Source organism: Trachemys scripta, chromosome 13 (assembly GCF_013100865.1).
Source record: "Trachemys scripta elegans isolate TJP31775 chromosome 13, CAS_Tse_1.0, whole genome shotgun sequence".
Taxonomy (NCBI): Eukaryota; Metazoa; Chordata; order Testudines; family Emydidae; genus Trachemys; species Trachemys scripta.
In genome coordinates, this window is record NC_048310.1 from 2005514 (window position 1) to 2031264 (window position 25751).

General features: G+C 54.0%; 1 protein-coding gene across 1 annotated transcript; it reads left to right on the top strand.

The window, feature by feature from the left end:
* The first annotated feature begins 2333 nt into the window (after nucleotides 1-2333).
* On the top strand, nucleotides 2334-25508 carry DHX38 (DEAH-box helicase 38). Its single transcript, XM_034788879.1, has 26 exons — nucleotides 2334-2695; nucleotides 3351-3538; nucleotides 3694-3804; nucleotides 4242-4413; nucleotides 5229-5347; nucleotides 5487-5563; nucleotides 6472-6627; nucleotides 8343-8504; nucleotides 9628-9735; nucleotides 19299-19411; nucleotides 19499-19636; nucleotides 19954-20140; nucleotides 20217-20402; nucleotides 21121-21261; nucleotides 21412-21522; nucleotides 21701-21817; nucleotides 22035-22142; nucleotides 22257-22369; nucleotides 22855-23063; nucleotides 23173-23327; nucleotides 23431-23586; nucleotides 23678-23812; nucleotides 23979-24104; nucleotides 24530-24625; nucleotides 24919-25040; nucleotides 25250-25508. Exons 1-26 carry the CDS (start codon nucleotides 2373-2375, stop codon nucleotides 25332-25334), a joined length of 3714 nt encoding a protein of 1237 aa, XP_034644770.1. The 5' UTR covers nucleotides 2334-2372; the 3' UTR covers nucleotides 25335-25508.
* Nucleotides 25509-25751: the final 243 nt, after the last annotated feature.

A 25751-nucleotide genomic window follows, 5' to 3' on the forward strand; every position in this document is an offset into this window, starting at 1 on the left:
CAGCGCTCTAAAGTGGCAGTGTACACAGCCATGTTACGTTACCGTGGCAGCGCTTTAACATTGCTAGTAAAGACATACCCTGAGTGTACAGCTAGCATAAATAGTTACATTGTATGAGACCATTCTAAGTGAAGTGGCCTGTTAACACCTTTGCAGTAACCCAGGAGCCCCCTCTTCTTGCCTTCAAACAACCCCCAATCTCATGAAGCTCATCATCAGTCGGCTCCCCACAGACACACCAACTAAGGCCTTGTCTACACTTTACAGTGCTGCAACTTTCTTGTTCGGGGGTGTGAAAAAATACACCCCTGAGCGCTGCAAGTTTCAGCACTGTAAAGTGGCAATGTAGACAGTGCACCAGCGCTGGGAACTGCTCCCCTCGTGGAGGTGCTGCAACTACACAGCCGCTGGGGAAGACATACCCTCAGAGTGGCATCAGACCCTGCCACAACAGCACATGCAAAACCTGCAGACATCAGTACCACTCACAACACACCTTCCAAGAGCCATGGTCCTACACATGCTTGTCACAACATATGGGGTACCAAATGCCCCAAGAAAAACTGTGTGGGTGAAGCAAGGCAATCACCATGCTCTCGAATGAACTCACAGAAAAATAACAGACAAAACCAGCAATACCGATCATGGGAGAACATGTTTCACAAAACAGTCGCTCCATATCTTACCTCTCAGTCCTAATCCTCAAAGGAAACCTGCACAATGCCTTCAAAAGACGAGCCTGGGGCTTAAATTCATAACTGCATGACATCAAAAATCAGGGTCTTAATATAAGATCCTGGCTTTATGGCGTATTACAACAGTTTGTAACCCGCTAACACCTCCGCCCCCTTTTTTGGGGTCCTGTTACTGCAATGGGCCATGTTAATGGGCCACTTCCCCTTGAATGGTCTTTTACCATGTGTTAACTACTTATGTTAAACACTCTGAGCACCTTTCCCAGACATGAAGAAGCTCTCTGTGTCTAGAAAGCTTGTCTCTCACCAGCAGAAGTTGGTTCAATCAGATATTACCTCACCCACTTGTCTCTGTATTAGTTGTAGTGAGTTTGTTAGGTCTGAAACAGGAGTTGCTTATAAAGATCAGTGAAGCTTTTGCCTGTTTGCTGTATCACAGGGGCCTGAGGGTCTCTCAGGGTGTTGCTTGTGCCCAGGAGAGCCAAGCCTGGGAGTGAGGTGGGGGCCTGGGCTGAGCTTGTGGGCTCAAGACACTGAGCCAATAGCTTGGGCTGTGCAGAGCAGCAAGGCTAGGGTGGTGGGCAGTGAGTGGGTCCAGCTGGGCCCCACGAACCTCTTGTTCACTGGGGCCAGGGTGCTGTGTGGGGAGATTTGTGCTGCATCTGGGGCAGGGGCAGGCAGAGGTTTTGAACGGAGCATGCCAAACGAGCACTGTTCTTTATCCCTCACAGTACAAGAGCGAGGCATGTGCAGTGACATTGCACGTTTAAAACTGATCAAAGGAAATATGCTTTAGCCTATGTATAATTAGCTTCTGGAACTCATGGCCACAAGATATCACCAAGGCCAGTATTTTGGTAGCGTTCAATAAAGGGCTGGGCATCTGTATCATGAATGAGAATATCCAGTTTTGCATTAGGATAAAAAGAGGGGTACAATTCTTTCTCTTTTAGAGCATAAAGCACCTGTCTAATTTATGGGGTTTTTCTGATGGGCAAGTTATTCCATAACTACACGCTCAACGTTTCGTGCACCTTTTCTCTGAAGCTGCTGGTGGCACAGGCCATGTCTGAGACAGGAGCCTGGACTAGATGGGCCAGCCTTGTGTTCCTAAAGGATTGCTTTGTACAGAGAATGTTTTAGGATGCCAGAAGGAGGTCAGGTTATCCAGACATCGAGCTTAGAAAGGATGTGGAGCAGGATGGGGAAGGCTGATGTTTTTTTCTAAGAATGTGGGAGGGGCCTTTTTTCTAGTAGTCAAAAGGGCTTTTACCCATGAGGTGATCTATTGCTGAGATGAACTCTCTGGGGATTTGGCTTTTGAAAGGAGACCTGGCTCCTAAGTGTCAGCCTGACAGTGTAAACGTTCCCAGTGTAGTGTCTTGGGGCTTTGAACTTCTTCAGCACTGATCCAGAAATGATTGATTCTTCTTCCCTTCAAGGGAAATTGGAACTCTGAGCTCCTCCCTCATGTCTCCTGGGGAAGTGAGAGGCTTGCTGTTTTGGGGGAAGAGCAGTGCAGGGGGCCCCATGTATGCCCCCTTCCTCTGCTCTTGTTGGTTAATCAGAAGCCCAACCCCATGAGTCTCAACAACCTTGTCTCCTCATACCAGTGCCTGATTGTTTCCTTTCAGAGAGCCCCAGGGAAGAGACAGCTTGGGCCACAAGATCCTAGCGATGGAGGATGTCCCTGAGGACACTTCGATGCACCGGCTGGAAGGAGCTGATCTGGAGACACAGGTTGGAGGCTTGATCATCAAGAAGAAAAGTGCCTGCAGCGAGCAGCATGTCTTCAAAGCTCCAGCCCCCCGTACCTCACTGCTGGGGTTGGACTTGCTGGCCGCACAGAAACGCCGGGAGCGAGAGGAGAAGGAAGACGCAGAGGACAAGAAGAAGTCCAAAGTCTCCTCCTACAAAGACTGGGAGGAGGCCAAAGATGACTTGGGAGGCTCTGAGGAGGAGGGGAGCGACAGGGCCAGCAGGAGCAGCCGGCAGGACAGGTGAAGGCCCTGACACTTGGTGTGAGGGGAGTTTAGGGCCTCGTCCATCCCTTGGGTGGCTGCCGTGTCCTCATTTTCAGGAAGGGCCTTGGAGTGAGTGCCTGAAGGCAACTGGGCTGATTCATGGAGCTAGTTGTTCTGGATCCGGGGCACATAGGACGGAAACTGTGGGCCCCAAGTGCCTGGGGAGAGGAGAGACTGAGGATTTCTCTGAGCTGGGAGCTGTTGGAGGGCTGAACTCTGCTAGTCAGAGTGAGGGCTCATGCATGGGGATGAGGTCTGGAGGCTTCCCCGGGTGAAGGGCCTTGGGTGGAGACAAGTCTGGTTGCCACATACATATCTCGGAGAAGGAGCCAGGTGTTCCTTGGGCAAGACCTTGTCCCAGCCCCCTTGCTTTTGGGGGTGGGAGTGTTTCCTCCTGGCTCTTGGTAGCCTTTTGTCTCAGCTACTGAGGCTTGTGCTGTCGCCTTGGGGTGGAGGGTAGGAACAGGAGCAAGGGGAACTTGCAGGCAGGCTGCCAGGCTCAGCTCCTTGGCACAGGTTCCAGTTGCACACTCCTTGCCAGGCTCACGTGTGACGTGTCAGGGAGTAGTGGGGGCTGCAGGCAGAGTCACAGCACGTTCCTGACCCTGTCGAACTGCCCTTTGCCCCTCAGGCATTACCGCTCTGCCCACGTGGAGACGCCATCCCACACAGGGGGCGTCAGCGAGGAGTTCTGGGAGCGCAGCCGGCAGCGGGAGCGGGAACGGCGAGAGCACGGCGTCTACGCCTCTTCCAAGGAGGAGAAGGAGCACAAGCGGGGGCGCAATAGAGAGCGGGACCACGACCGCAAACGGGACCGAGGTAACTGTCCTGGAGACCTTCGTGGTTGCTAACACAGGCTCTGGGACCCTGGCTTTGGCTGCTCCGAATCCCAGGGCATGGTCCTGAATCTGGGATGTGGTGGGCTCTGGAGGCTGTTCCCACCCTGGAGGTCTGACCTGGTACTCTGTTCGCAGAGGAGCGGGACAGGAGCCGTCATAGCAGCAGCCGGTCAGAGAAGGATGGCTCGTCAGAGAGGGGCAGCAGCAGGAGGGGCGAACCAGAGAGCCCCAGACACCGACCTAAGGGTAGGAGCAGCTGCCCTTCCTCCAGTGCTCTTCCACAGGAGCTGGCGGGAAGCCTGCACTCCTCTTGAGGGGCTCTGGATCCTTCCCAAGGGTTGAGCTGAGTGAAAGTCCCCGGCTGAAGAGACGCAGGACTAGTGAACTGCCTCATATCTACAACCTTCCCTGGGAGTGGGACTGGGGTGATCTTTGAGCCTGTGCCCGTCCCCCGGGAGCAGGTCTGTGTGGCTGGTATGGGGAGCTATGGCAGCTATTCCCCTGGGGGCATGTCTCCTTAGACGATCTGGGTCGGCCCATAGAAAGCCCAGGGTGAGTCTGTAGACGTGTAAGTGGGCCCCTTTGCTCTGCTCCCTGTTGGAAGGTCCCAGGCCTTGGCTGCAGCTGGGCAGGGGCCTAGGCTGGCTCAGCAGGAGACATCAATCCCAGTTTCCTTTCCCCAGATGCAGCCACGCCATCTCGCTCGAGCTGGGAGGAAGAGGACAGCGGCTATGGCAGCTCCCGGCGCTCGCAGTGGGAGTCACCCTCCCCGACGCCTTCCTATAGGGACTCCGAGCGCGACCGCAGCCATCGAGCATCCTCCGCTCGTGATGCAGACAGGAGGGACCGGGACAGGTAGTGGGGTGGAGGGGCGGGGTCTAGCGGGGCTGAGGGCTAGCTGGAGGGGGCTGCGCTCCCTGGTAATGCTGCAAGGGTGGCGGTCTAAGTTGCCTCTAAGCTCTGCGGCTGCGTGGCCACGCAGCTGCCTATTAAGCCCTGCGCAGGGGCTCAGGGCTGCAGCGGGGAGAGGCGCCTCCCCCCACCGGATCTGGCACCGAGCTGCCACGGCGGGGAGAGGCGTCCCTCCTCGCCGGCCTCAGTGTGGACCGTCCCTGGACTTGCCGCAGCCGGGGGAGAGGAGCCCTTCGCCCGGCCCAGTCCCACCCGAACTGCCATGGCCAGGGAGAGACGCTTCTCCACCGTCCCGGAGCTGCTGCGGTGAGAGAGGGCTGGGAGGAGTCCTCTCTCCACACCGCAGCCCCGGGGCAGCCTGCACCCCAACCCCCTCATCTCTGGCCCCACCCCAGAGTCCACACACCCCTGCACATCAACCCTCTGCCCCAGCCCTGAGCCCCCTCCCGAACCCCTTATCCCCAGCCCCACCCCAGATCCTTCACCCAAAGCCAGACCCCTCATCCTAACCCTCTGCCCCAGCCCTGGCCCCCTCCCACACTCTGAACCCCTCGGCCCCACCCCACCACATGAATTTTGTTATGTGTCACACATCACTTCCATATTGGTGCACATATCAAAATTCATTCCGCACGTGGACGTGAAAAATGAGAGGGAACACTGGGGTGGTATGTCGCCGGTGAGTTGTAGGTTGCAGCTCCCCTCCAGCGGATCCATGAGGCTGGTCAGTCATTCCTGTCCTGCTGCTGTCTTTGCAGGTCAGTGAAGAACAAGTACCCGGATGAGACACCATTGCCCACCCCTTCCTACAAATACAATGAATGGGCTGATGACCGGAGGCACCTGGGCGCCACGCCACGGCTTTCCAGGGGCAAAGGTGAGGCAGATTTGAGACCAGACTGCCTAGCCCCTTCTCCATCACTGAGAATAACACAGGGGCTGGCTTCCTCCTGGCTGAGAAGCAGGGGGCGAGGGCTGGTGAGGGCCTGCACTGACCAGGTTGTTCCTTTCTCCAGGGAGGCGTGAAGATGCAGAAGAGGGTATTTCCTTTGAGACAGAGGAGGAGCGGCAGCAGTGGGAGGACGACCAACGGGTAAGAGCCTCTTGGGCGCAGGGCCGTCCTTAGGCATACGCAGAATATGCAGCTGCGTACGGCACCATGTAATTAAGGGGAACCAGATTTTGTGGTGCCCTAGGCAGCTGCATGCTGCATGTGGCGCTGGATCCAGTGGCAAGCCCCATACCCCGGCCAGGCCCCTGCTCCGCCCCTGCCCCCATTCAACCCCTTTCCCCAAGCCCTCTCTCCTGCTCCGCCCTGCCCCACTTGTGGAAATGGCAGGAGGGGTCTTCTGGACCTTGACTTGTTGGGATGAGGCCGGCGGAGCAGAACGCACCCAGCCTGGGTCTGAGGCGCACCAAGGCAGACAGAACTGCGTCGGGGTCTGTAGGGCCCCAGTGGGTCTGGGGGAGGAGGCTCAGCAGGGTGTGGGAGGTTGGTCTGGGGTTGCTGTACATGGATGCTTTGGTGATGGGGCAGGGTCCCTGTGTGTGTGGGGTCGGGGAGGAGGGAGACCCATTAGGGGCTAAGGGATGGGATCCCTTGGGGGTTGGTGGGCTCAGTGCAGGGTCCCTGTGTTGGGGGCTGGAGGGTGAGGCTCAGTGTGGGAGCCCATGGATGCAGGGGGTCCGTTTGTGGAGATTGGACGCTCAGTTCCCAAAATGCTGCTCGAACACTTTTCTGGATCCTGTTCTGAGCTGTTGGCTCCCCCAAGTGGTGAGACTGAGTATGGCTGCGCTCCATTGCAGACAAAGGCCCCCAGCTAGTGTTAGCTTGGGGCAGCCCCTCCTCCGAGCAGGACCTGAATGTCAGGGCAGTTCCCCTCTGGGACTGTGGTAGCAGGCTGAGTGCACAGCCTTCCCGAGCCCTCTGTCTCTGGCCATTCTCACCCTGCCTTCCCCATCTCTCTCCTTCCCACCTCCATGCCTGCCCCCGTCTTTCAGCAAGCCGACCGGGACTGGTACATGATGGATGAGGGTTACGACGAGTTCCACAACCCCTTGGCCTACTCGTCTGAGGAGTATGTGAAGAAGCGGGAGCAGCACTTGCACAAGCAGAAGCAGAAGCGCATCTCTGCACAGCGGAGGCAGATCAATGAGGTAAGAGCGCAAGGGGGGCCAGGCCACTCTGAACGTTCAGGGAACTTTCCGTCTCGGGATTCCCATATTACTGGGGGGTGAGGCGTGGGGACGACAGGTCCTGCAGATCAGGAGGGTGGAGGGAATAGAAGGTGACTTTGGGATGGCCTAGCATGGGTGAGGGACACGAAAGAAGCTTCTGGCTTTGGGGAGCCATGCCCCATCGCTTTGGTGTTGTCCCCACCTCCACCCCCGGTGTGGGGATGGACAGTGGGAGCTGTGGCCCTGCCCTGAGTCTGGGTGTCCCAGTGCTCCAGATGTACATGGTGTGGAGGGCCCCTAGGTACTGTCACTTGGAGGCTGGGGTTAGAACTAGAGTGATGGGTCCCCTGCCCACTGCAAGCACACCCAACTCCGGAGGGAATTCTGTGGCAAAAAATTAAAAATTCTGTGCACAATATTTTAAAATTCTGCAAATTTTGTCAAAAAATAAATGTGGAGGCTCCAGTTGGCAGTGGGGAGCACGGGCGACTGGCTGCACAGAGGTGGGAGATCACCTTGCAGCCCCCCTTTGCCCCTCTGGGACAAGCACTCGGCAGTGAGGCTGCACTGAATCCTGACACAGCACAAGGGCAGGACCTGCCGCAGAGATCGGTCCCTGGGGGAGGGTTGCGGCGTGATCTCTCACCTCCGTCATTTTTCTGCGGGGAAGCAAAGAAATCTGTGCGGGACATGAATTCTGCGCCCATCCAGGGGTGCTGAATTCTCCCAGGAGTAACACCCGGATGCTGCCTCAGCACACTGGCTAGTGGTGTATCCAGACTCCCTGCAACGTCCTGAGCTTTGGAGTGATCCAGAGGTAGTATGCCTGTCATACAGCACCCAGTGATGAGGGCCTCCTCCCAGGGCATCAGTTCTACAGCCCAGCCTGCCTCCCTGGTAGCCAGTGGTATCCTCACAACAACTGTAATGTTACCCCAGCCTCTGGCTTCCCCCTCCCCATGGGGCCCCTGATTATCGCCTCTCCCTTGTGCTGTGCGCACTGACGCCATTATCTCCTCCTTAGTGATCTCTCAGCTGGGCAGGGCAGATGGAGTGCTGCTAATCTTCCCTCCAATCAGCCTGCCAGCTTCTCCGTCACTTCTGTGGCTTGTCCTTTGAATGGGATCCAGCTTGCTGTTAGTGTGGTGACCAGATCTGAACACTGCATTGCCAGTGCCATCTTTCTAGCCCTACCTGAAGGGGGCGCTCCCCTCTCTGTTTGTGGGCCAGAGACCTTTGCATATGCAGCCCCAAAGCCACTCTTTGTAGATGGGTTGCATGGCAGTCGGACCTGGCTTCCATCCCACAACCCTCTTCCCGGGGAATCTCTGCTAGCGTTTCTCCCAAGGCAACTGGCCTGGCTGAGCCCCATGTCCCCAGCTCACCGGGTACTCGTATCTGTCATCAGCCTAAAGTTCACTATGCCCAGACCAATGGCTGGCCCTGCAGCCCCTCCACATCGCTATCTTACTGTCCTGGAGCTCCTCTGTGACTCTCTGACAGTAGGATAGCTATACAAGTGCTCTTTGTAGGTGAGTATGGGGGATGCCCTATTGTGCTTCCCTGCAGCTTAGATGTGAGGAATCTCTTCTCCATCTGTGAGTGTGGCAGCTGATGAGGGAAGCTAGGGTATTGCGACCTCCTCACAAGCCGGAGTGGGGTCTGTGACGCTGCTGCCTGTGGTTCTCCTTCAGGACAATGAGCGCTGGGAGACCAATCGCATGTTGACAAGCGGGGTGGTCCATCGGCTAGAGGTGGATGAGGACTTTGAGGAAGATAACGCAGCCAAAGTGCACCTGCTGGTGCACAACTTGGTGCCCCCATTCTTGGATGGGAGGATCGTCTTCACCAAGCAGGTAGGGGCTCTGCTGGGGGAGAGCCACTGGGCCACTGCAAGGAAGCTCAGGCCTTGTCTACACTACAAAGTTTTGTCTGCAAAAGTTATGCCTCTTTAAGTAAAACTGCTGTTGTATGTCCACACTAGCTCCTTGTGTCAGCAGAGCGCAGCCACACTAACAGCTCTTTCATGGACACACAGCCGTGCACTGTGGTAGCAATCCCATGGTGCAGCTGGCTGCGGGGTGCTTTGGGAAGGGTTTGCAATGCCTCATGCATTAGGTACATCGTCACATGATGCAGGTTTCTCAATCCCATCCTTCCAGGGGCATCCTACTAGATTGTCAGCCGCTTTTTCAACTGAAGCATGTTGGGGAAGGAGAGGAGAGTGGTGTGTCTGGTGCGGGGGAGACAGCAGGCTGAGCGACCTATGCCGAGGGGGGGAGGGGGTCAGCCCCCTCTGCTCAGCACAGGAGTCTCTCCTAAAGCATCCGAAGAAGTGGGCTGTAGTCCACGAAAGCTTATGCTCTAATAAATTTGTTAGTCTCTAAGGTGCCACAAGTACTCCTGTTCTTTTTGCGGATACAGACTAACACGGCTGCTACTCTGAAACATCTCCTAAAGCAGCCAACTCTGCCTGCCCGTGATTCCCTCCCAGTTCTCCCGCAGCATCCTGAGCAGCTCTGTGAGCTCTCCATGCTGAGGAATCTCAAAGCTGTCTGTCCCCCAAGTGCAGGGCGGAACAGGAGCATTCCACGCTAATGATTTGCTTTTTGTTCCCCAAATAGCTGGGCTGTCAGATACTTCCCAGAGCTTTGAAAGGGGAGGGGCGCATGCCTGCAGGCGGCAGGGATCAAAACAGGCATTTGGGGATACTGGTGGAAGCCAGTTATGTTGACAAAACAAACAGCAGTGTCTATACTGATGCTTTGTCCCTTTAAGTTTGAGCAAGAACTTTATGCCTCTGGTTGTGGTTCTCTTTTGTCACAAAAGAGCGGAGTTTTGCCACCAAAAGTAGCTTTGTGGTGCGTACACCTCCCCTGTTTTGTTGGCAAAAGCTGCCTTTTGCCGACAAAACTTTGTAGTGTAGACAAGGCCTCAGTCAGTGCTGATTTGGAACCTCTCCCTCTCTTGCCCCTCCAGCCAGAGCCAGTCATCCCGGTCAAGGATGCCACTTCGGATTTGGCGATCATCGCCCGCAAAGGCAGCCAGCTGGTGCGCAAACACAGGGAACAGAAGGAACGCAAGAAGGTAGGCGCCGGGCATGGCTGCTGTCTCCTGGGGGTAGTGATCTGTGCCTAGGAGCCCCAGTCTTGGACCAGACCCCCACTGTGCTGGGTGCTGCACAAACACAGAACCAAAAGATGGTCCCTGCCCCAGCGAGCTGAATGTGAGACAAACGATGGGCTATAAACAGGCTAGTGGGGGAATCCAAGGAAACCCTGAGACAGCTGGTCTGCATGATAGGCTCTGCTCTCCGCACACCAGCAGCCTAGCCACTGTCCAGTTATTTGTAGGCATCATGACAAAGGAGGGGGCAAGATTGCATTTGTCAAGGCCCGAGATACAATCAAGACACCCGACGAGGAGAGCCGGGCCGAGAGTTTCAGCTGTGTGGATGGATAAGAAGGGCTGTACGTTAGAGATTTTATGCCAAGAGAACCTGCACCGTTTAGACATAGCCCAGAGGTGAGGACCTGGAGAGAGGTACGAGTCGAAGATGACTCCCAGGTGACAGGCCTGAATGTCAGGCAGGATGGTAGTGTTGTTCACAGTGATTGAGAAAGAAGGCAGTAGTAGGAGCTCCGTTTTAGCCGTGTAGAGCTTGAACTGATAGCTAGACACCCATGAGGAGATGTCAGCGAGACAGGCCCAGACTTTAGCCTGGACCAGTGGTTCCCAAACTGGGGTTCAAGCAGATCAAAGCAAGCACATCTATCATACTGAGGAGATTTAAACTTCAAGACTCCTTATAAGAAATGGAAAGGGAGGTGGATATCTTTTGCTGTTTTTAAAAATAAATAGGCAGCTAGTATTGTTTTTAAAATTACTATGAAGAACAAGTTTAAGCTTTGTTGTAATGTGCGTTGTTTGCCTGGACTGCTCAAGACCTGAATGCTTGTGTAGGAGGAACTCTTTGAGTTGGCTTCTTAAATCCCTTCCTGCTGTTTCACATCTGACACTCCTTGATGAAACATAGGAGCCTTGTCTTATAACAGGCTTATTCAAAGTGATACAAGCTACGAAAATGAGATCTTGGAAGAGTTTTGTATCTTCATAATGTAATGATAAATAATAATTAATAATAAATAGTGTGTAATAAGCATGTCATAAAAACAAATTTTATATTTCCAAGATCACTGCTTTTATAATTTATACTCAGGTAAAGGAGAAAATCTCTGGAAATATTCATTTTTAGGAGGGGGTTCACGAGACTTGACATTTTAGTGAAGGGGGTTCACAGGTTGTTAAAGTTTGGGAACCACTGGCCTGGACAGAAAGAGATGGGTCTGGGGTTGAGAGGTAGCTCTGTGAGACATCTCATAGAGATGATAGTTGATGCAAATGAGATACCCAGAGAGGGGAGAAGGGGCCACAGAACCTCATGGAACCCCCATGGAAAGCTGGAGACAGGATGAGGAGAATTCTCTGAAGAACATGCTGATGGAGTGGTTAGAGTGGTAGGGAAAGAACTAGGAGAGAACCGAGTCATGGAAGCCAATGGAGGACAAGATTTCAAGAAGAGCATGGTGTCAGCAGCTGACAGGTCAAGGAGGATGAGGATGGAGGATTGGCTCTGAGCTTTGTCTAGGAAGAGGTCATTAGAGACTTTGCTGAGAGGGTTTCAGTGGCGTGCAAAGGGCAGAAGCTGAGTTGTCGAGGATCTAGGATGGAATTGGAGGAGAGGAACTCCAGACAGTGATTGTAGACAGCGTGGTCAATGAGCTTAGAGAGGAAAGGGAGATGAGGCGGTGGTTGGAGTTAAGGGACGTGGGGTAAAGGGTGGGTTTTTAAGATGTAAGTGACTACAGCGTGCTTATGTTGGAAGGGGGAAAGAGCCAGAGGAGAGCGAGAAGTTAAGCAGAAGAATAAGGGAAAGGATGGAGAGTGGGTGCGAGGAAGATCGGGAGATGGGACGGGGTCAGTAGAATTAGAGAAGGAGAGCAGACGAGAAACTTGAGAAACTTCTGCGTCTGTGAATGGGGGGAGGAGTGGGAAGGGAAGGTTAGCTGAAGAGGGGAAGATCATATATTGTATTTTACCAGTTTTTCTCTTGAGAGAAAAGGGGGATGGAAGGAGGAATTGAGGAGCAAGTCAGGTGGTGAAAAGGCGGCTGGCGTTGTGGGTGCGGGATTCAGTTCAGCTGGAGAAGTAGAGTTGTTCATCTAGGAAGATGGCAGAATGGAAGGAGGAGATTATGCATTTGTAATGGAGGGAATCAGCCCAGCCATGGAATTTCCACCCAAGACGCCCTGCAGCACGAGAGTCAGAATGGCAGAAGTGGCGTTGTGGCTGATCCATTGCTGGGAGGTGGCAGGGTAGATCTTGTGACTGGGGAGAGGGACAAGAGAATTGAGAAAGGAGGAGAATGAATCATGGAGACACTCAGGAAGGATGTCCATGGAAGAGAGGGAGGAGAGGGCTGAGAGCAGACAAGAAGTCAGTGCTGATGGACTGGAAATCATGGAAAGACTGAGTAACAGTCTGAGGTGGGACTGATGGGTGATGCTGGGAAGAGACCAGGTGAGGGTCAGAGAGTGGGGACCTCAACAACCAGAGAGAGCAGTGCTTGTTGGAGACCAGATCAAGGGAATGATCCTTTTGATGAGTAGGAGAGTTGAACCAGGGTTGTAGGGCAAATAAAAAGGTGAAGGCTGGCGGGGACTCAGCCTCCTGTTGCTGGGTTCCTCCCCCACCCTCTGCAACGAAGGAGACCCCTGTGTCCATGGGAATTGCATTAATAGATTCTAAAGGCAGAAGGGACCCCTGTGATTTTAGTCTGACCTCCTAGAATCATAGAATGTCAGGGTTGGAAGGGACCTCAGGAGGTATCTAGTCCAACCCCCTGCTCAAAGCAGGACCAATTCCCAGACAGATTTTTACCCCAGTTCCCTAAATGGCCCCCTCAAGGATTGAACTCACAACCCTGGGTTTAGCGGGCCAATGCTCAAACCACTGAGCTATCCCTCCCGTCCTGTATAACGCCAGCTGTAGAACTTCCTTGAAATAATTCTGGTTTGAACTAGATCAGGGATTCTTAAACTTCATTGCACCGCGACCCCTTTCTGACAACAAAAATTACTATGTGACCCCAGGAGGGGGAACCAAAGCCTGAGCCTGCCCTGGGCAGCTGGGCCAGAGCCCAAGCCCCACCACCCCAGGTGTGTGTGTTGGGGGGCAAAGCCATAGCCCAAGGGCCTGTAACCCTGAGCCCCTCCATCAAGGGCTGAAGTCCTCAGGCTTGGGCTTTGGCCCTGGTGGGGGGGCTTGGGCTTTGGCGCTGGGCCCCAGCAAGTCTAAAGCCAGCCCTGGCGATCCTATTAAAATGGGGTTGTGACCTACTTTGGGGTCCTGACCCACAGTTTGAGAACCGCAGAACTAGACCATAGCTTTTAGGAAAACATCCAATCTTAATTTAAAAGTTGCCAGTGATGTAGAATTCACTACAGCCCTTGATAAATTGTTCCATTTTTTAATCCTCACTGGTAAAAAATTTATGTCTTACTTCCAGTCTGAATTTGTCTAGCTTCAACTTCCGACCATTGGATCATGTTATACCTTTCTCTGCAAGATTGAAGAGCCTGTTATCAAATATTTTTCCCCATGTGCTCAAATCACTTCTTTATACTTCTCTCTGTTAAGCTAGATTGAGCTCCTTGAGTCTATCACTGTAAGGCAGGTTTTCCAATCCTTTAATCAGTCTCATTGCGCTTCTCTGAATCCGCTCCAATTTATCAACATCCTTCTTGAACTGTGGACACCAGAACTGGACACAGTATTTCAGTAATGGTCACAGAAGTGCCAAATACAGAAGTAATATAATCTCCCTTCTATTGAATATTCCCGTTCATACATCCCAGGATCACATTAACCCTTTTGGCCACAGCGTCACAGTGGGAGCTCATTCAGCAGGTTATCCACCATGACCCCAAGTCCTTTTCAGAGTCAGTGCAACAAGGATAGAGTCCCCCCTCCTGTAAGTGCGTTCTGTGTTCCTAGGTGGATTGCCGTATGTTGGGCGTATTGAAACACACTTTGTTTGCTGTGCCGTTTACCAAGCAGTCAAGAGTGCTCTGTATTAGTGACTTGTCCTCATCATTATTTACCACTCCCCAGATCTTTGTGTTCTCTGCAAATGTTACCAGTGAGTTTGTTTTCTTCCAGGTAGGTCCTTGATTAAAGATGTTAAATAGCGTAGGGCCAAGAACCGATCCCTATGGGACCACACAAGAAAGGCAACCACTCAGTGCTTTCCTGTTTACAGTTACATTTTGAGACTTGTCATTTAGCCAGTGTTTCAGCCATTTAATGTGTACCATGGTGATTCTGTGTATTAGTTTTTTAATCAAAATGTTGTGTAGGACCCAGTCAAATGCCTTACAGAAGTCTAAGAATAATCTTTATTCTTTCTGTGGCCTCCCGCTGTGTAGGGCGTCTGCCAGGTTCTGGCATTTATTTCAGCCTTGTGCTGGTCTGTTCAAGCTGAAATTATGGACTTTGCTCCTTTCTCCAGTGTTCTGTGTAATGTTTCTATAGGTCGCTGTCTTTTTCTCCATATCATCACTTGGTGAAAGTCATGTTGGTGGTATCGTTAAAGTGTGTCCTAAATATTTCCGTCGTCGTCGTCTTAGCATATTTGATGCTTTAGACTGGTTTGCAGTTCTTTCCAATGGTCTTTGAAGATCTTCTGCAGACATTTCCTTTGGAATGAGATGATCTTAACAATTTCTGTTGTAGATTGCCTTGTCTCTGCTCCATAAAGGAGGACAGACATGATGTCAGTGTTAAAAATTCAGATTTTTATGTCAGTACCAATCAGCTGCTCTTCCAAATCTTTTTAGAGTTATGAAAGTTGTTGCTATTTTTGATAGTCGCTGCTTGACAGCTAGCATGCGTCAGCATCATTGCACATCTCGCTCTGTCCACTCTGATGGTTACTCTGGGGACATTGATAGCTATGTACTTTGTCTCCCTCTTGTTGATGAACAAACCAACTTGTTTTTGCTGTGTCTGCCAAAAGCTGGGCGGTGCTTTGTTTGTCCATAAAATTCTTCAGTTTCTTTCTGCGGTTACTTTCCTCATGACATAATCAATGACCAGTGCAAACAGTAGTGAACATATGAACATAAGAGCGGCCAGACTGGGTCAGACCAAAGGTCCCTCTAGCCCAGTATCCTGTCTTCTGACAGTGGCCAATGCCAGGTGCCCCAGAGGGAATGAACAGAACAGGGAATCATCAAGTGATCCATCCCCTGTCGCCCATCCTTTTACTTTGTTCTTTAGCCATTGTGGCTCTTATTTGGTTCTCTTACTGTGTTTTTTAATTTGGGGGATACATTTAAGTTGAGCCTCTATTATGATGTCTTTAAAAAGTTTCCATGCAGCTTTCAGGGATTTCACTTTTGGTGCTGTACCTTTTAAGTTCTGTTTAACTAACTTCCTCATTTTTGTGTAGTTCCCTTTTCTGAAATTAAATGCCACAGTTTTGGGCTCCTGTGATGTTTTCCCCACCACAGGAGTGTTAAATTTAATAATATTGTGCTCACTATTACCGAGCGGTTCAGCTATATTTACCTCTTAGACCAGATCCTGTGCTCCACTTAGGAGTAAATCAAGAATTGCCTCTCCTCTGGTGGGTTCCAGGACTAGCTGCTCCAAGAAGCAGTCATTTAAGGTGTCAAGAAAGTTTATCTCTGCATCCCATCCTGAGGTGACATGTACCCAGTCAATATGGGGATAGTTGAAATCCCCCATTATTGAGTTTTTTATTTTTATAGCCCCTCTAATCTCACTGAACATCTCACAGTCACTATAACCATCTTGGTCAGGTGGTCGGTAATATATCCCTACTGCTATATTCTTATTATTCGAGGATGGAATTACTATCTATAGAGATTCTATGGTATAGTCTGGTTCATTTAAGATTTTTACTTCATTTGATTTTATGCTTTCTTTCACATATAGTGCCACTCCCCAGCCAGCATGACTGTTCTGTCCTTCCTGTCCTTCCGATATATTTTGTACCCTGGTATTACTGTGTCCCATTGATTATCCTCATTCCACCACGTTTCTGTGATGCCTATTCGATCAGTGGTTTCAGAGTAGCAGCTGTGTTAGTCTGTATCCGCAAAAAGATGTTCTCAATGTTCTCATTTAATACGAGGCCCTCTAGTTCACCCATCTTATTATTTAGACTTCTGGCATTGGTATAGAAGCACTTTTAAAACTTGTCACTTTTTAGCTGTCTCCATTACGTGATGTAATTGAATGGGACTTTTTTTCATTTGACTGTTTCTCATCAGATCCTACCTGTATTTTATCATCTTCCATCCTCTCCTCCTTAGTAGGATATAGACAATCTCCATCAGTAGATCCTCCCCAAGGGATGTCTCTGTCCAAACCATGTGCTCCTCTGGACCTGTCCGCTTTCCCCCAGCCCTTAGTTTAAAAACTGTTCTACGACCTTTTTAATTTTAAGTGCCAGCTATCTGGTTCCGTTTTGGTTTAGGTGTTCCTGTATAGGCTCCCCCTTTCACAAAAGTTTCCCCAGTTCCTAATAAATCTAAACCCCTCCTCTCTACACCATCAACTCATCCATGTATTGAGACCCTGCAGTTCTGCCTGTCTAACTGGCCCTGCGCGTGGAACTGGAAGCATTTCAGAGAATGCTACTGTGGAGGTCCTGGGCTTCAATCTCTTACCTAGCAGCCCAAATTTGGCCTCCAGGACCTCTCTCCTATCCCTCCCTATGTCATTGGTACCTACATGTACCATGACCACCGGCTCCTCCCCAGCACTACACATAAGTCTGTCTAGATGTATCAAGTGGGGACATGGAACACCCTTACGTTATTCAGTTGTCACTGCAAATCATTGGCTGATGTTGTCACCATCTCTGACAGCAAATTCTAATAATAAGAATAATACATCAAGACCACAGTTTCCAACCAAATTTGTAATCTCATGAATTTGATATCAGGTTAGTTTGACAGGATCTATTTCCCACAAACCCAGGTTGATTGGCATTAATTGCATTACTCTCCTTTAATTCTTTATTAATGGAGTCCTATATCAGCTTCTACATTATCTTGCCCAGGATCAACGTCAGGCTGACAGGCCTATCTTTACCCGGGTCGTCCTATTCACCTTTTCTAAATATTGGCACGATATACGCTTTTTTCCAGTCTTATGGAACTTCCCCAGTGTTCCAAGAGTAACAGCCCAGCAGGTCCGTGACCATCTCTTTTAAAACTCTGGACCTGCAAGTTATCTGGACCTGCTGATTGTAAAATGTCCTAACTGTAGTAGGTGCAGTTTAACATCTGCCATATTACTAATGGAGTGAAAAGTGTTGCATCAGCATATGACATGACTGGTGACATGACTACATTGTCGTTTTTTTCCCTAAATATAGAACAGCAATATTTATTGAACTTGTCTACCTTTTCTGCATTGTTGACAAAACTACCTTTTCTATCCAGTAATGGACTGTGTTGTTGGGATCTTTTTTGTTCTTAATTTACTTTAAAAGGCTTCCTTATTGTCCTTAACTCTGCTGGCCTTAGAATTCTCCTTGTGTCCTTTTGCTTCCCTTACCATTTTTCTATAGTTCCTACCTTATGATTTATATTCATAGAATCAAGAGGTCATCTAGTCCAGTTCCTTGCACTCATGGCAGGACTAAGTTATTATCTAGCCCATCCCTGACAGGTGTTTGTCCAACCTGCTCTTAAAAATCTCCAGTGACAGAGATTCCACAACCTCCCCAGGCAATTTATTCCAGTGCTTAACCACCCTGAGAGTTAGGAAGTTTTTCCTAATGTCCAACCTAAACCTCCCTTGCTGCAAGTTAAGCCCATTGCTGCTTGCCCTAGCCTCAGAGGTTAAGAACAATTTTGCTCCTTCTCCTTGTAACAACCTTTTATGTACTTGAAAACTGTTATCATGTCTCCTCTCAGTCTTCTCTTCTCCAGACTAAACAAACCTGTTTTTTTCAGTCTTCCCTCAGAGGTCATGTTTTCAAGACCTTTAATAATTTTTATCAGAGGGGTAGCCGTGTTAGTCTGAATCTGTAAAAAGCAACAGAGGGTCCTGTGGCACCTTTGAGACTAACAGAAGTACTGGGAGCATAAGCTTTCGTGGGTAAGAACCTCGCTTCTTCACTTGCATCTGAAGAAGTGAGGTTCTTACCCACGAAAGCTTATGCTCCCAGTACTTCTGTTAGTCTCAAAGGTGCCACAGGACCCTCTGTTGCTTTTTACAGATTCAGACTAACACGGCTACCCCTCTGATAAAAATTATTAAAGGTCTTGAAAACATGACCTCTGAGGGAAGACTGAAAAAAACAGGTTTGTTTAGTCTGGAGAAGAGANCCTCAACTGGAGTAGTGTGTCCTGTTCTGGGCGCCACATTTCAGGAAAGATATGGACAAATTGGAGAAAGTCCAGAGAAGAGCAACAAAAATTATTAAAAGCAACAGAGGGTCCTGTGGCACCTTTGAGACTAACAGAAGTACTGGGAGCATAAGCTTTCGTGGGTAAGAACCTCACTTCTTCAGATGCAAGTGAAGAAGCGAGGTTCTTACCCACGAAAGCTTATGCTCCCAGTACTTCTGTTAGTCTCAAAGGTGCCACAGGACCCTCTGTTGCTTTTAATAATTTTTGTTGCTCTTCTCTGGACTTTCTCCAATTTGTCCATATCTTTCCTGAAATGTGGCGCCCAGAACAGGACACACTACTCCAGTTGAGGCCTAATCAGCGTGGAGTAGTGTGGAAGAATTACTTCTCCTGTCTTGCTTACAACACTCCTGATAATACATCCCAGAAGGATGTTCACTTTTAGTTGTTTTGCAACAGTGTTACACTGTTGACTCATATTTAGCTTGTGATTCACTATGACCCCCAGATCCCTTTCCGCAGTACTCCTTCCTACGCGGTCATTTCCCATTTTGTATGTGTGCAACTGATTGTTCCTTCCTAAGTGGAGTACTTTGCATTTGACCTTATTGAATTTCATTCTTTGAACATCTTCTTTCTTCCATTTGTTTATATCTGTATATAAAAAATTATTTATTTTTCATAGCTGCATTCACTTTCCCTCTAAGCTAGGTTGTTTTTTTAACCAGTGCAGCTTTCTCTTGATTGTGGCTTTTTGGGCCTCTAGAGTGAATTAGAGAGGATCCCATTGTTACTCTGTGTTCATGAAGGAGATGTTGAGGGTTTGAGTCAAGATCTAGTGGCTGGAAGATGAAGATGGACAGATTCAGTCTAGAAATAAGGCATGAATTGTTAGTAGTGAGAGGAATTAACTGTAGGAACAATTTTCCAAGGGATGTGGTGGATTCCCCAGCGCTTGAAATCTTTAAATCAAGATTGGTGTCTGTCTAAAAACAGTTCTGCTCTAGCTCACCCAGCAACTGTGAGCTTGATGCTGCAGGAGTCGTGGGTGAGGTTCCAGATTAGATGGTCACAATGGGCCCTTCTGGCCATCTATGAATGTCCCATCTGGGATGTGACTGCAGAGGGTCGGGCTCTTTTTTCCTCTGCTCTTGGCACTGCTGGTGGTGAGCTGGCACTTTGTTCTCTGCCTTTCAGGCTCAGCACAAGCACTGGGAGCTGGCTGGCACCAAACTGGGAGACATTATGGGCATCAAGAAAGAGGAGGAGCCAGACCAGACTCTGACAGAAGATGGCAAGGTGGATTACAGGTAGGAGTCTGCTTGGTGGGGTTCTGAGCCTGGGACTCGGGTAAGGTCCATGGAGTCACGCACTCAGGGGCTGCTGTGTCCCCCCAGGACAGAGCAGAAGTTTGCTGATCACATGAAGGAGAAGAGTGAGGCCAGCAGCGAGTTTGCTAAGAAGAAGTCGATTGTGGAGCAGAGGCAGTATCTGCCCATCTTTGCTGTGCAGCAGGAGCTGCTCACCATCATCAGGTACCGCTGCTAGCCCCTCCCTCCCGGGCAGCTTCTCTTAGGCAGAGAGGCGAAGCCGAATGGGCCGTCGACTCCTGTACGGCTCCTGGATGGAGCCAATAACTTGTCTGACTGAAGCATCTTCCAGAGAGGCCTCCAGCCTTGACTGGAAGGCATCAGGAGATGGGGACCTTGCTGCCTTCCCCTGCTTTCCCCCCCACCCCCCAGGCAGGTCTCTGCACCGGGGGGTCCCTCGGCTGCGGGAACGGGCTGCACAGCTCGTGCGCTGGGGCAGGGACTGAAGCCTGCTGCTGAGCGACCTGTCTGCTCTTCCCTAGGGATAACAGCATTGTCATTGTGGTGGGGGAGACTGGAAGTGGCAAGACCACCCAGCTGACTCAGTACCTGCATGAGGACGGCTACACCGACTACGGCATGATCGGCTGCACCCAGCCCCGCAGAGTGGCTGCCATGTCGGTAGCCAAGCGGGTCAGCGAGGAGATGGGCGTGAGCCTGGGAGAAGAGGTGAGTCTGGCCAGGCCCTGGGGTAGCCCTGCTGACTTGCTGGCGAGGTGCAGGTGCTGACTTCTCCGCTTTCCAGGTGGGCTATGCCATCCGCTTTGAGGACTGCACGTCAGAGAACACAGTCATCAAGTACATGACGGATGGGATTCTGCTGCGGGAGTCCCTGCGTGAGGCCGACCTGGACCATTACAGCGCCATCATCATGGACGAGGCACATGAGCGCTCGCTCAACACGGACGTGCTCTTCGGCCTGCTGCGGGAGGTCGGTGCACCCGAGGGTGGGACGGGCCATGGGATGGGGTAGGGGCAGCAGAGGGCACAGGCCAGAGCCTGGCTGCTGGTAGCATGGATTGGATGCCCTGCTGGGACTTGGGGAGGGAAGGGTAGGGAGATGGAGGCTCTGGGGCAGGGGCAGTGAGCCGTGCCCCTCGTAGAGAGGGGAGGCAGTCAGTACAGTACCCTGCCCTCCGGCTGCCCTCGCAGTGTGTGTGTGGGGGGGAGGAGTGGCCTGGGCCCTGCCCCCTGCTGCCCATGCAGTGTTGGGTGTTTGGGGGGGTATGGTCAGCCCAGTGCCTGCCTGAGCCCTGCCCCCCCTGCTGCCCTCCCAGTGTGTGTGTGGGGGGGAGGAGTGGCCTGGGCCCTGCTGCCCTCGCAGTGTTGGGTGTGTGTGGGGGTATGGTCAGTCCAGTGCCTGCCTGGGCCCTGCCCCCCTTGCAGTGTGTGTGTGGGGGGAGTGGTGACCTGGGCCCTGCCCCCCTCGCAGTGTCGGGGGTGGGGGGAAGAGTGGCCTGGGTCCTGCCCCCTGCTGCATTCACAGTGTTTGGGGGTGTGTGTGTGTGTGTGTGTATGGTCAGCCCAGTGCCTGCCTGGGCCCTGTCTCCTGCTGCCCTCGCAGTGTGTGTGTGTGTGTGTGTGTGTGTGTGTCGGGGGAGAGTGGCCTGGGCCCTGCCCCCTGCTGCCCTTGCAGTCTGTCTCTCCAGGTGGTGGCGCGGCGCGCGGACCTGAAGCTCATCGTCACCTCGGCCACCATGGATGCAGAGAAGTTTGCCTCCTTCTTTGGGAACGTTCCCATCTTCCACATTCCTGGCCGCACCTTCCCTGTGGATGTCCTGTTCAGCAAGGTGCCCAGGGCGGGCGTGGGGGGAGGGGGGTCTGGGCAGGGCTGGCCGCGCAGGGGCGGAGGTGGATGTGCTGTGTGATGGGTCCTGTGCATGGGGGGGATTTGGGCTGTGGGCAGCCAGGCCCCCCTCGAACTGCTCTCTGCCTTTCAGACCCCGCAGGAGGACTACGTGGAGGCTGCGGTGAAGCAGGCCCTGCAGGTGCATCTGTCTGGAGCCCCTGGAGACATCCTCATCTTCATGCCGGGCCAGGAGGACATCGAGGTGACCTCAATGTGCCTGTAACGCTAGGCCCCCCCCCCCCCCCCCCCCCGGCCCGGCGGCCCCCTGCCCCCCCCCCCCCCCCCCCCCCCCCCCCCGGGCCCGGGCGCCCGGGGCCCCCCCCCCCCCCCCCCCCGGGTTCCTTGTGCCTTTTCTTGCTTTCACTCCCCCCTGTCCCCAGGTGGCCTCGGAGCAGATCGTGGAGCATCTGGAGGAACTGGAAAAGGCCCCAGCTCTGGCTGTGCTGCCCATCTACTCTCAGCTGCCCTCTGACCTGCAGGCCAAGATCTTCCAGAAGGTAGCACCTGGCAGGGTCTGCTGGGGGGAGGGAGCAGCGGCTGGGCCTGCTGCGGGGGCACCTGATGTCTGACTGGGCAGAAGGTAAAAGCCAGGGACCCACCGCTCCCCGGGGGGCGCTGATCCTGGCACTCCTTGTCTGCATCCCTGGGGGGCACTGTCCGTCGGGAGTGGGGGGCTGCCAGCCCCTCAGGGCGCTGACACCTGGTGTGTTGTAGGCTCCGGACGGCGTCAGGAAATGCATCGTCGCCACCAACATTGCGGAGACCTCGCTGACTGTGGACGGCATCATGTTTGTCATTGACTCCGGCTACTGCAAGCTGAAGGTGAGGCGAGGGCCATTGGCGGATCCCTGCTCCCCGGAGCTGCTGGGTAGCCACCTTTTGGGCCCTGCCCGGCACCTCCCACCCTGTCTGACTGCTCCTTGCCTGCCCCGCCAGGTCTTCAACCCCCGCATAGGGATGGACGCCCTGCAGATCTACCCCATCAGCCAAGCCAACGCCAACCAGAGGTCGGGTCGCGCTGGCCGGACGGGCCCAGGTCAGTGCTTCAGGTAGGCGCCTCGCTGCAGCATTAACCCCTTGGGTGCTGAGCTGTGGACACAGCAGCTGCTTCCCCTCAGTTGGCTTGACTCTAGCTGCTCTGTGGGAAGGGTCCTGGAGCTCAGGCGAGTGTGAACTGTGTGCACACCCCAAAGTGCCCCACCTTGGAGGGGGTGCTCCCATGTCAGGGGTGTCCCGACTGCACCACAGGGAGCAGCAGGTGCAGAGCCAGGTGCCTCGGCCCCCTCGGCTGCAGCGATGGCGTCTCCTTGTGCACCCAGCCTCTCCTGCACTGTTGCTGGGGGTGTGTGCAGGGTCCACTCCCTGCCCCAAAGCAGGGCAAGCTGGAGCTGCAGCTCCTGCGCCCGGGATCCCTGCTCTAGAGAGCTCCCCGCTCGCCGTGGTGGGGCAGGAGGCTCTGAGCTCGGGGGAAGCGGCGCTATCTGAGGGGCTGGCTGGGCAGGAGGGAATGGCGCTCACGGCATCGGTTCCCCAGGCTCTACACCCAGAGCGCCTACAAGAATGAGCTGCTGACCACCACGGTGCCCGAGATCCAGCGCACCAACCTGGCCAACGTGGTGCTGCTGCTCAAGTCTCTGGGCGTGCAGGACCTGCTGCAGTTCCACTTCATGGACCCGCCCCCCGAGGACAACATGCTGAACTCCATGTACCAGCTGTGGATTTTGGGAGCCATGGACAACACGGGTAAGGAGGGAGGGGAGCGCTGGGGGATTCGGGGAGGGGGGTGCGGGGGGGGGGGAGTAGGGGGTGCTGGGAGCTTGCCTTGCTACCGGCTCCTGTGTTGCTCTGGCAGGTGGCCTGACCTCAACGGGGCGCCTGATGGTGGAGTTCCCACTGGACCCGGCGCTATCCAAGATGCTCATTGTCTCCTGTGACATGGGCTGCAGCTCTGAGATCCTGCTCATCGTCTCCATGCTCTCTGTGCCTGCCATCTTCTACCGGCCCAAGGTGCGTGCTGCTGCCCCTCCTCTCCTCGGGTGCGGGCTGGGGGGTGGGGGGCATCCCTCCCCTCCCCTCCAGCCCTAACCCTGCACCCCCTGCTCCCACCTAGGGCCGGGAGGAAGAGAGCGACCAGGTGCGGGAGAAGTTTGCTGTGCCGGAGAGCGATCACCTGACCTACCTGAACGTTTACCTGCAGTGGAAAAACAACAGCTACTCCATGCTGTGGTGTAACCAGCACTTCATCCACGCCAAGGCCATGAGGAAGGTGGGGCCGTGCTGGGAGGCAGGGCCTGGAGGGGGCAGAGGGTGGGGCCTCTGAAGTGGGGCAGGCCTCTGACAGTCATGTGCTGTTGCAGGTGCGGGAGGTGCGTGCCCAGTTGAAGGACATCATGGTGCAGCAGCGCATGAGCCTGGCGTCCTGCGGCTCAGACTGGGACATCGTCAGGAAGTGCATCTGTGCCGCCTACTTCCACCAGGCTGCCAAGCTGAAGGTGAAGTCGGGCGTGCAGGGTGCAGGGCGCGGGAGGGGCAGGGGGCGGGCCGCGGGAGGGGCGGGGGGCAGGGCACGGGAGGGGCGGGGGGCGGGGCGCGGGAGGGGCGGGGGGCGGGAGGGGCGGGGTGCTGCCCGGGGCTGTGCTAACCCGGCTCTTTCCACAGGGCATCGGGGAGTATGTGAACATCCGCACTGGCATGCCCTGCCACCTGCACCCCACCAGCTCTCTCTTTGGCATGGGCTACACTCCAGACTACATTGTGTATCACGAGCTGGTCATGACCACCAAGGTGAGCGGGCCGAGCCCTCCCTGCTGGTGGGTGGGATGTTCTCAGAGGGGGGGTTTGGGGCCGTGCCCTCCCTGCTGGTGGGCGGGATGTTCTCAGAGGGGGGGTTTGGGGCCGTGCCCTCCCTGCTGGTGGGCGGGATGTTCTCGGGGTGTGTGTGTGTTTGTGTGTGTGAGGTGGGGGTGGGAGGGTTGGGGCCGTGCCCTCCCTGCTGGTGGGCGGGATGTTCTCGGGAGGTGGGTGTGTGTGTGTGTGTGTGTTGGGGCCTGGCCCTCCCCAGGAGCTCTGCCTTCCATCATGCGGGTTAGTGCTGGGCTGAGGGGGCTGTTGGGGCCACAGGAGGAAGGCAGTGCCGTGTGGCAGTGGTGCCTGGGAAGGGGAGGGTGGGACCCGTGGCCTGCCCTTGCCCTTGCCCTTTCTCCCCCCAGGAGTACATGCAGTGTGTCACGTCCGTGGATGGAGAGTGGCTAGCGGAGCTGGGCCCCATGTTCTACAGCATCAAGCATGCAGGGAAGTCGCGCCAGGTAAGGCTTCTCCCAGCTGCCAGGGGTGCAGGCCAATAGCTCTGCAAAGGGGGTGGGGGGAACTTCCCATGGGGCAACCTCCATGGAGACTGGGCTTTGTCCACAGCCAAGCTGATGCCGCCTGCTTTGTGCCCAGCTACGCCCACGCACCGGCAGGCCCGGGGAACTGCGCAGGGCACCCAGCTAGGCAGGATTGGACGTAGGCTGCAGCCTATGCCATGGGCCTCTCCCCTTCCCAGCTCTGAGCCGCTCGGCCGCTGCACTCAGAGCTCTTGCCCTTGCTGCCGCTGCAGGAGAACCGCCGTCGGGCCAAGGAGGAGGTGTCGGCCATGGAGGAGGAGATGGCTCTGGCTGAGGAGCAGCTGCGAGCACGCCGGGAAGAGCAGGAGCGCCGCAACCCCCTGGGCAGCGTGAGGTGGGTGCTGGGCATGGCAGCAGGGGCTGTCCCCAAAGGGCCGCGGCACGGGGCTGCCTGTGGCATGTTCTCTTCTGCAGGGGGATAACGACTGCTGAGAGTTGCGCCCGGGGGGCGGGGAGCAGGTCTAGCACTGGGGCTTCTGGCCTAGCCGGCAGGGTTCTAGGCCCTCCGGCCCCGTGGCTAACGGCCCTTGCTCTCCCTCGCAGGTCTTTGAAGATCTATACTCCGGGGCGAAAGGAGCAGGGGGAGCCCATGACGCCGCGCCGCACTCCTGCCCGCTTCGGCCTGTGAGCAGGCGCTTCCCTGGAGCTGATGGATTCCTTGCGGGGAGCTGTCCCCACTGTGTGTAAATGTGACTCTGGGGTGCTGGGGCCCTGCCCTGCCCTGCCACCTGCACACACCTTGGCACTGTTTGCTACAGAGGAGAAATAATTTTATTTGTATAAATGTTGGTGGCCTCCAGCCCTTGCTTTGTCCTGCTGCCTTTCGTGGAGCTGGGCCGGGGGCAGGGCCCCTTGCAGGTGCGAACACGACTGGAGCCAAGGCCTTGTGAGCGTGAAGCAGCCCCAAGCTGTTGGGCACCGATGTGTGAGGCCCAGCTCCCACGCGCCTGGCACGGCTCCGGCCTGGATCAGCTGCCCCTGCGGCACAGGGCTCTACGAGAGGGGCTGGCGCAAGTTTCCCAGCGCGCCGCCAGCGTAGACAGTG

Bases quoted from the DNA above. Each gene is read 5' to 3' on its own strand.
- DHX38 (XM_034788879.1), top strand. From the start codon at position 2,373: ATGGAGGATGTCCCTGAGGACACTTCGATGCACCGGCTGGAAGGAGCT. The intron at 21,818-22,034 runs GTAGCACCTGGC...GGTGTGTTGTAG, and splicing joins AGGCCAAGATCTTCCAGAAG to GCTCCGGACGGCGTCAGGAA. The intron at 23,064-23,172 runs GTAAGGAGGGAG...TTGCTCTGGCAG, and splicing joins GGGAGCCATGGACAACACGG to GTGGCCTGACCTCAACGGGG.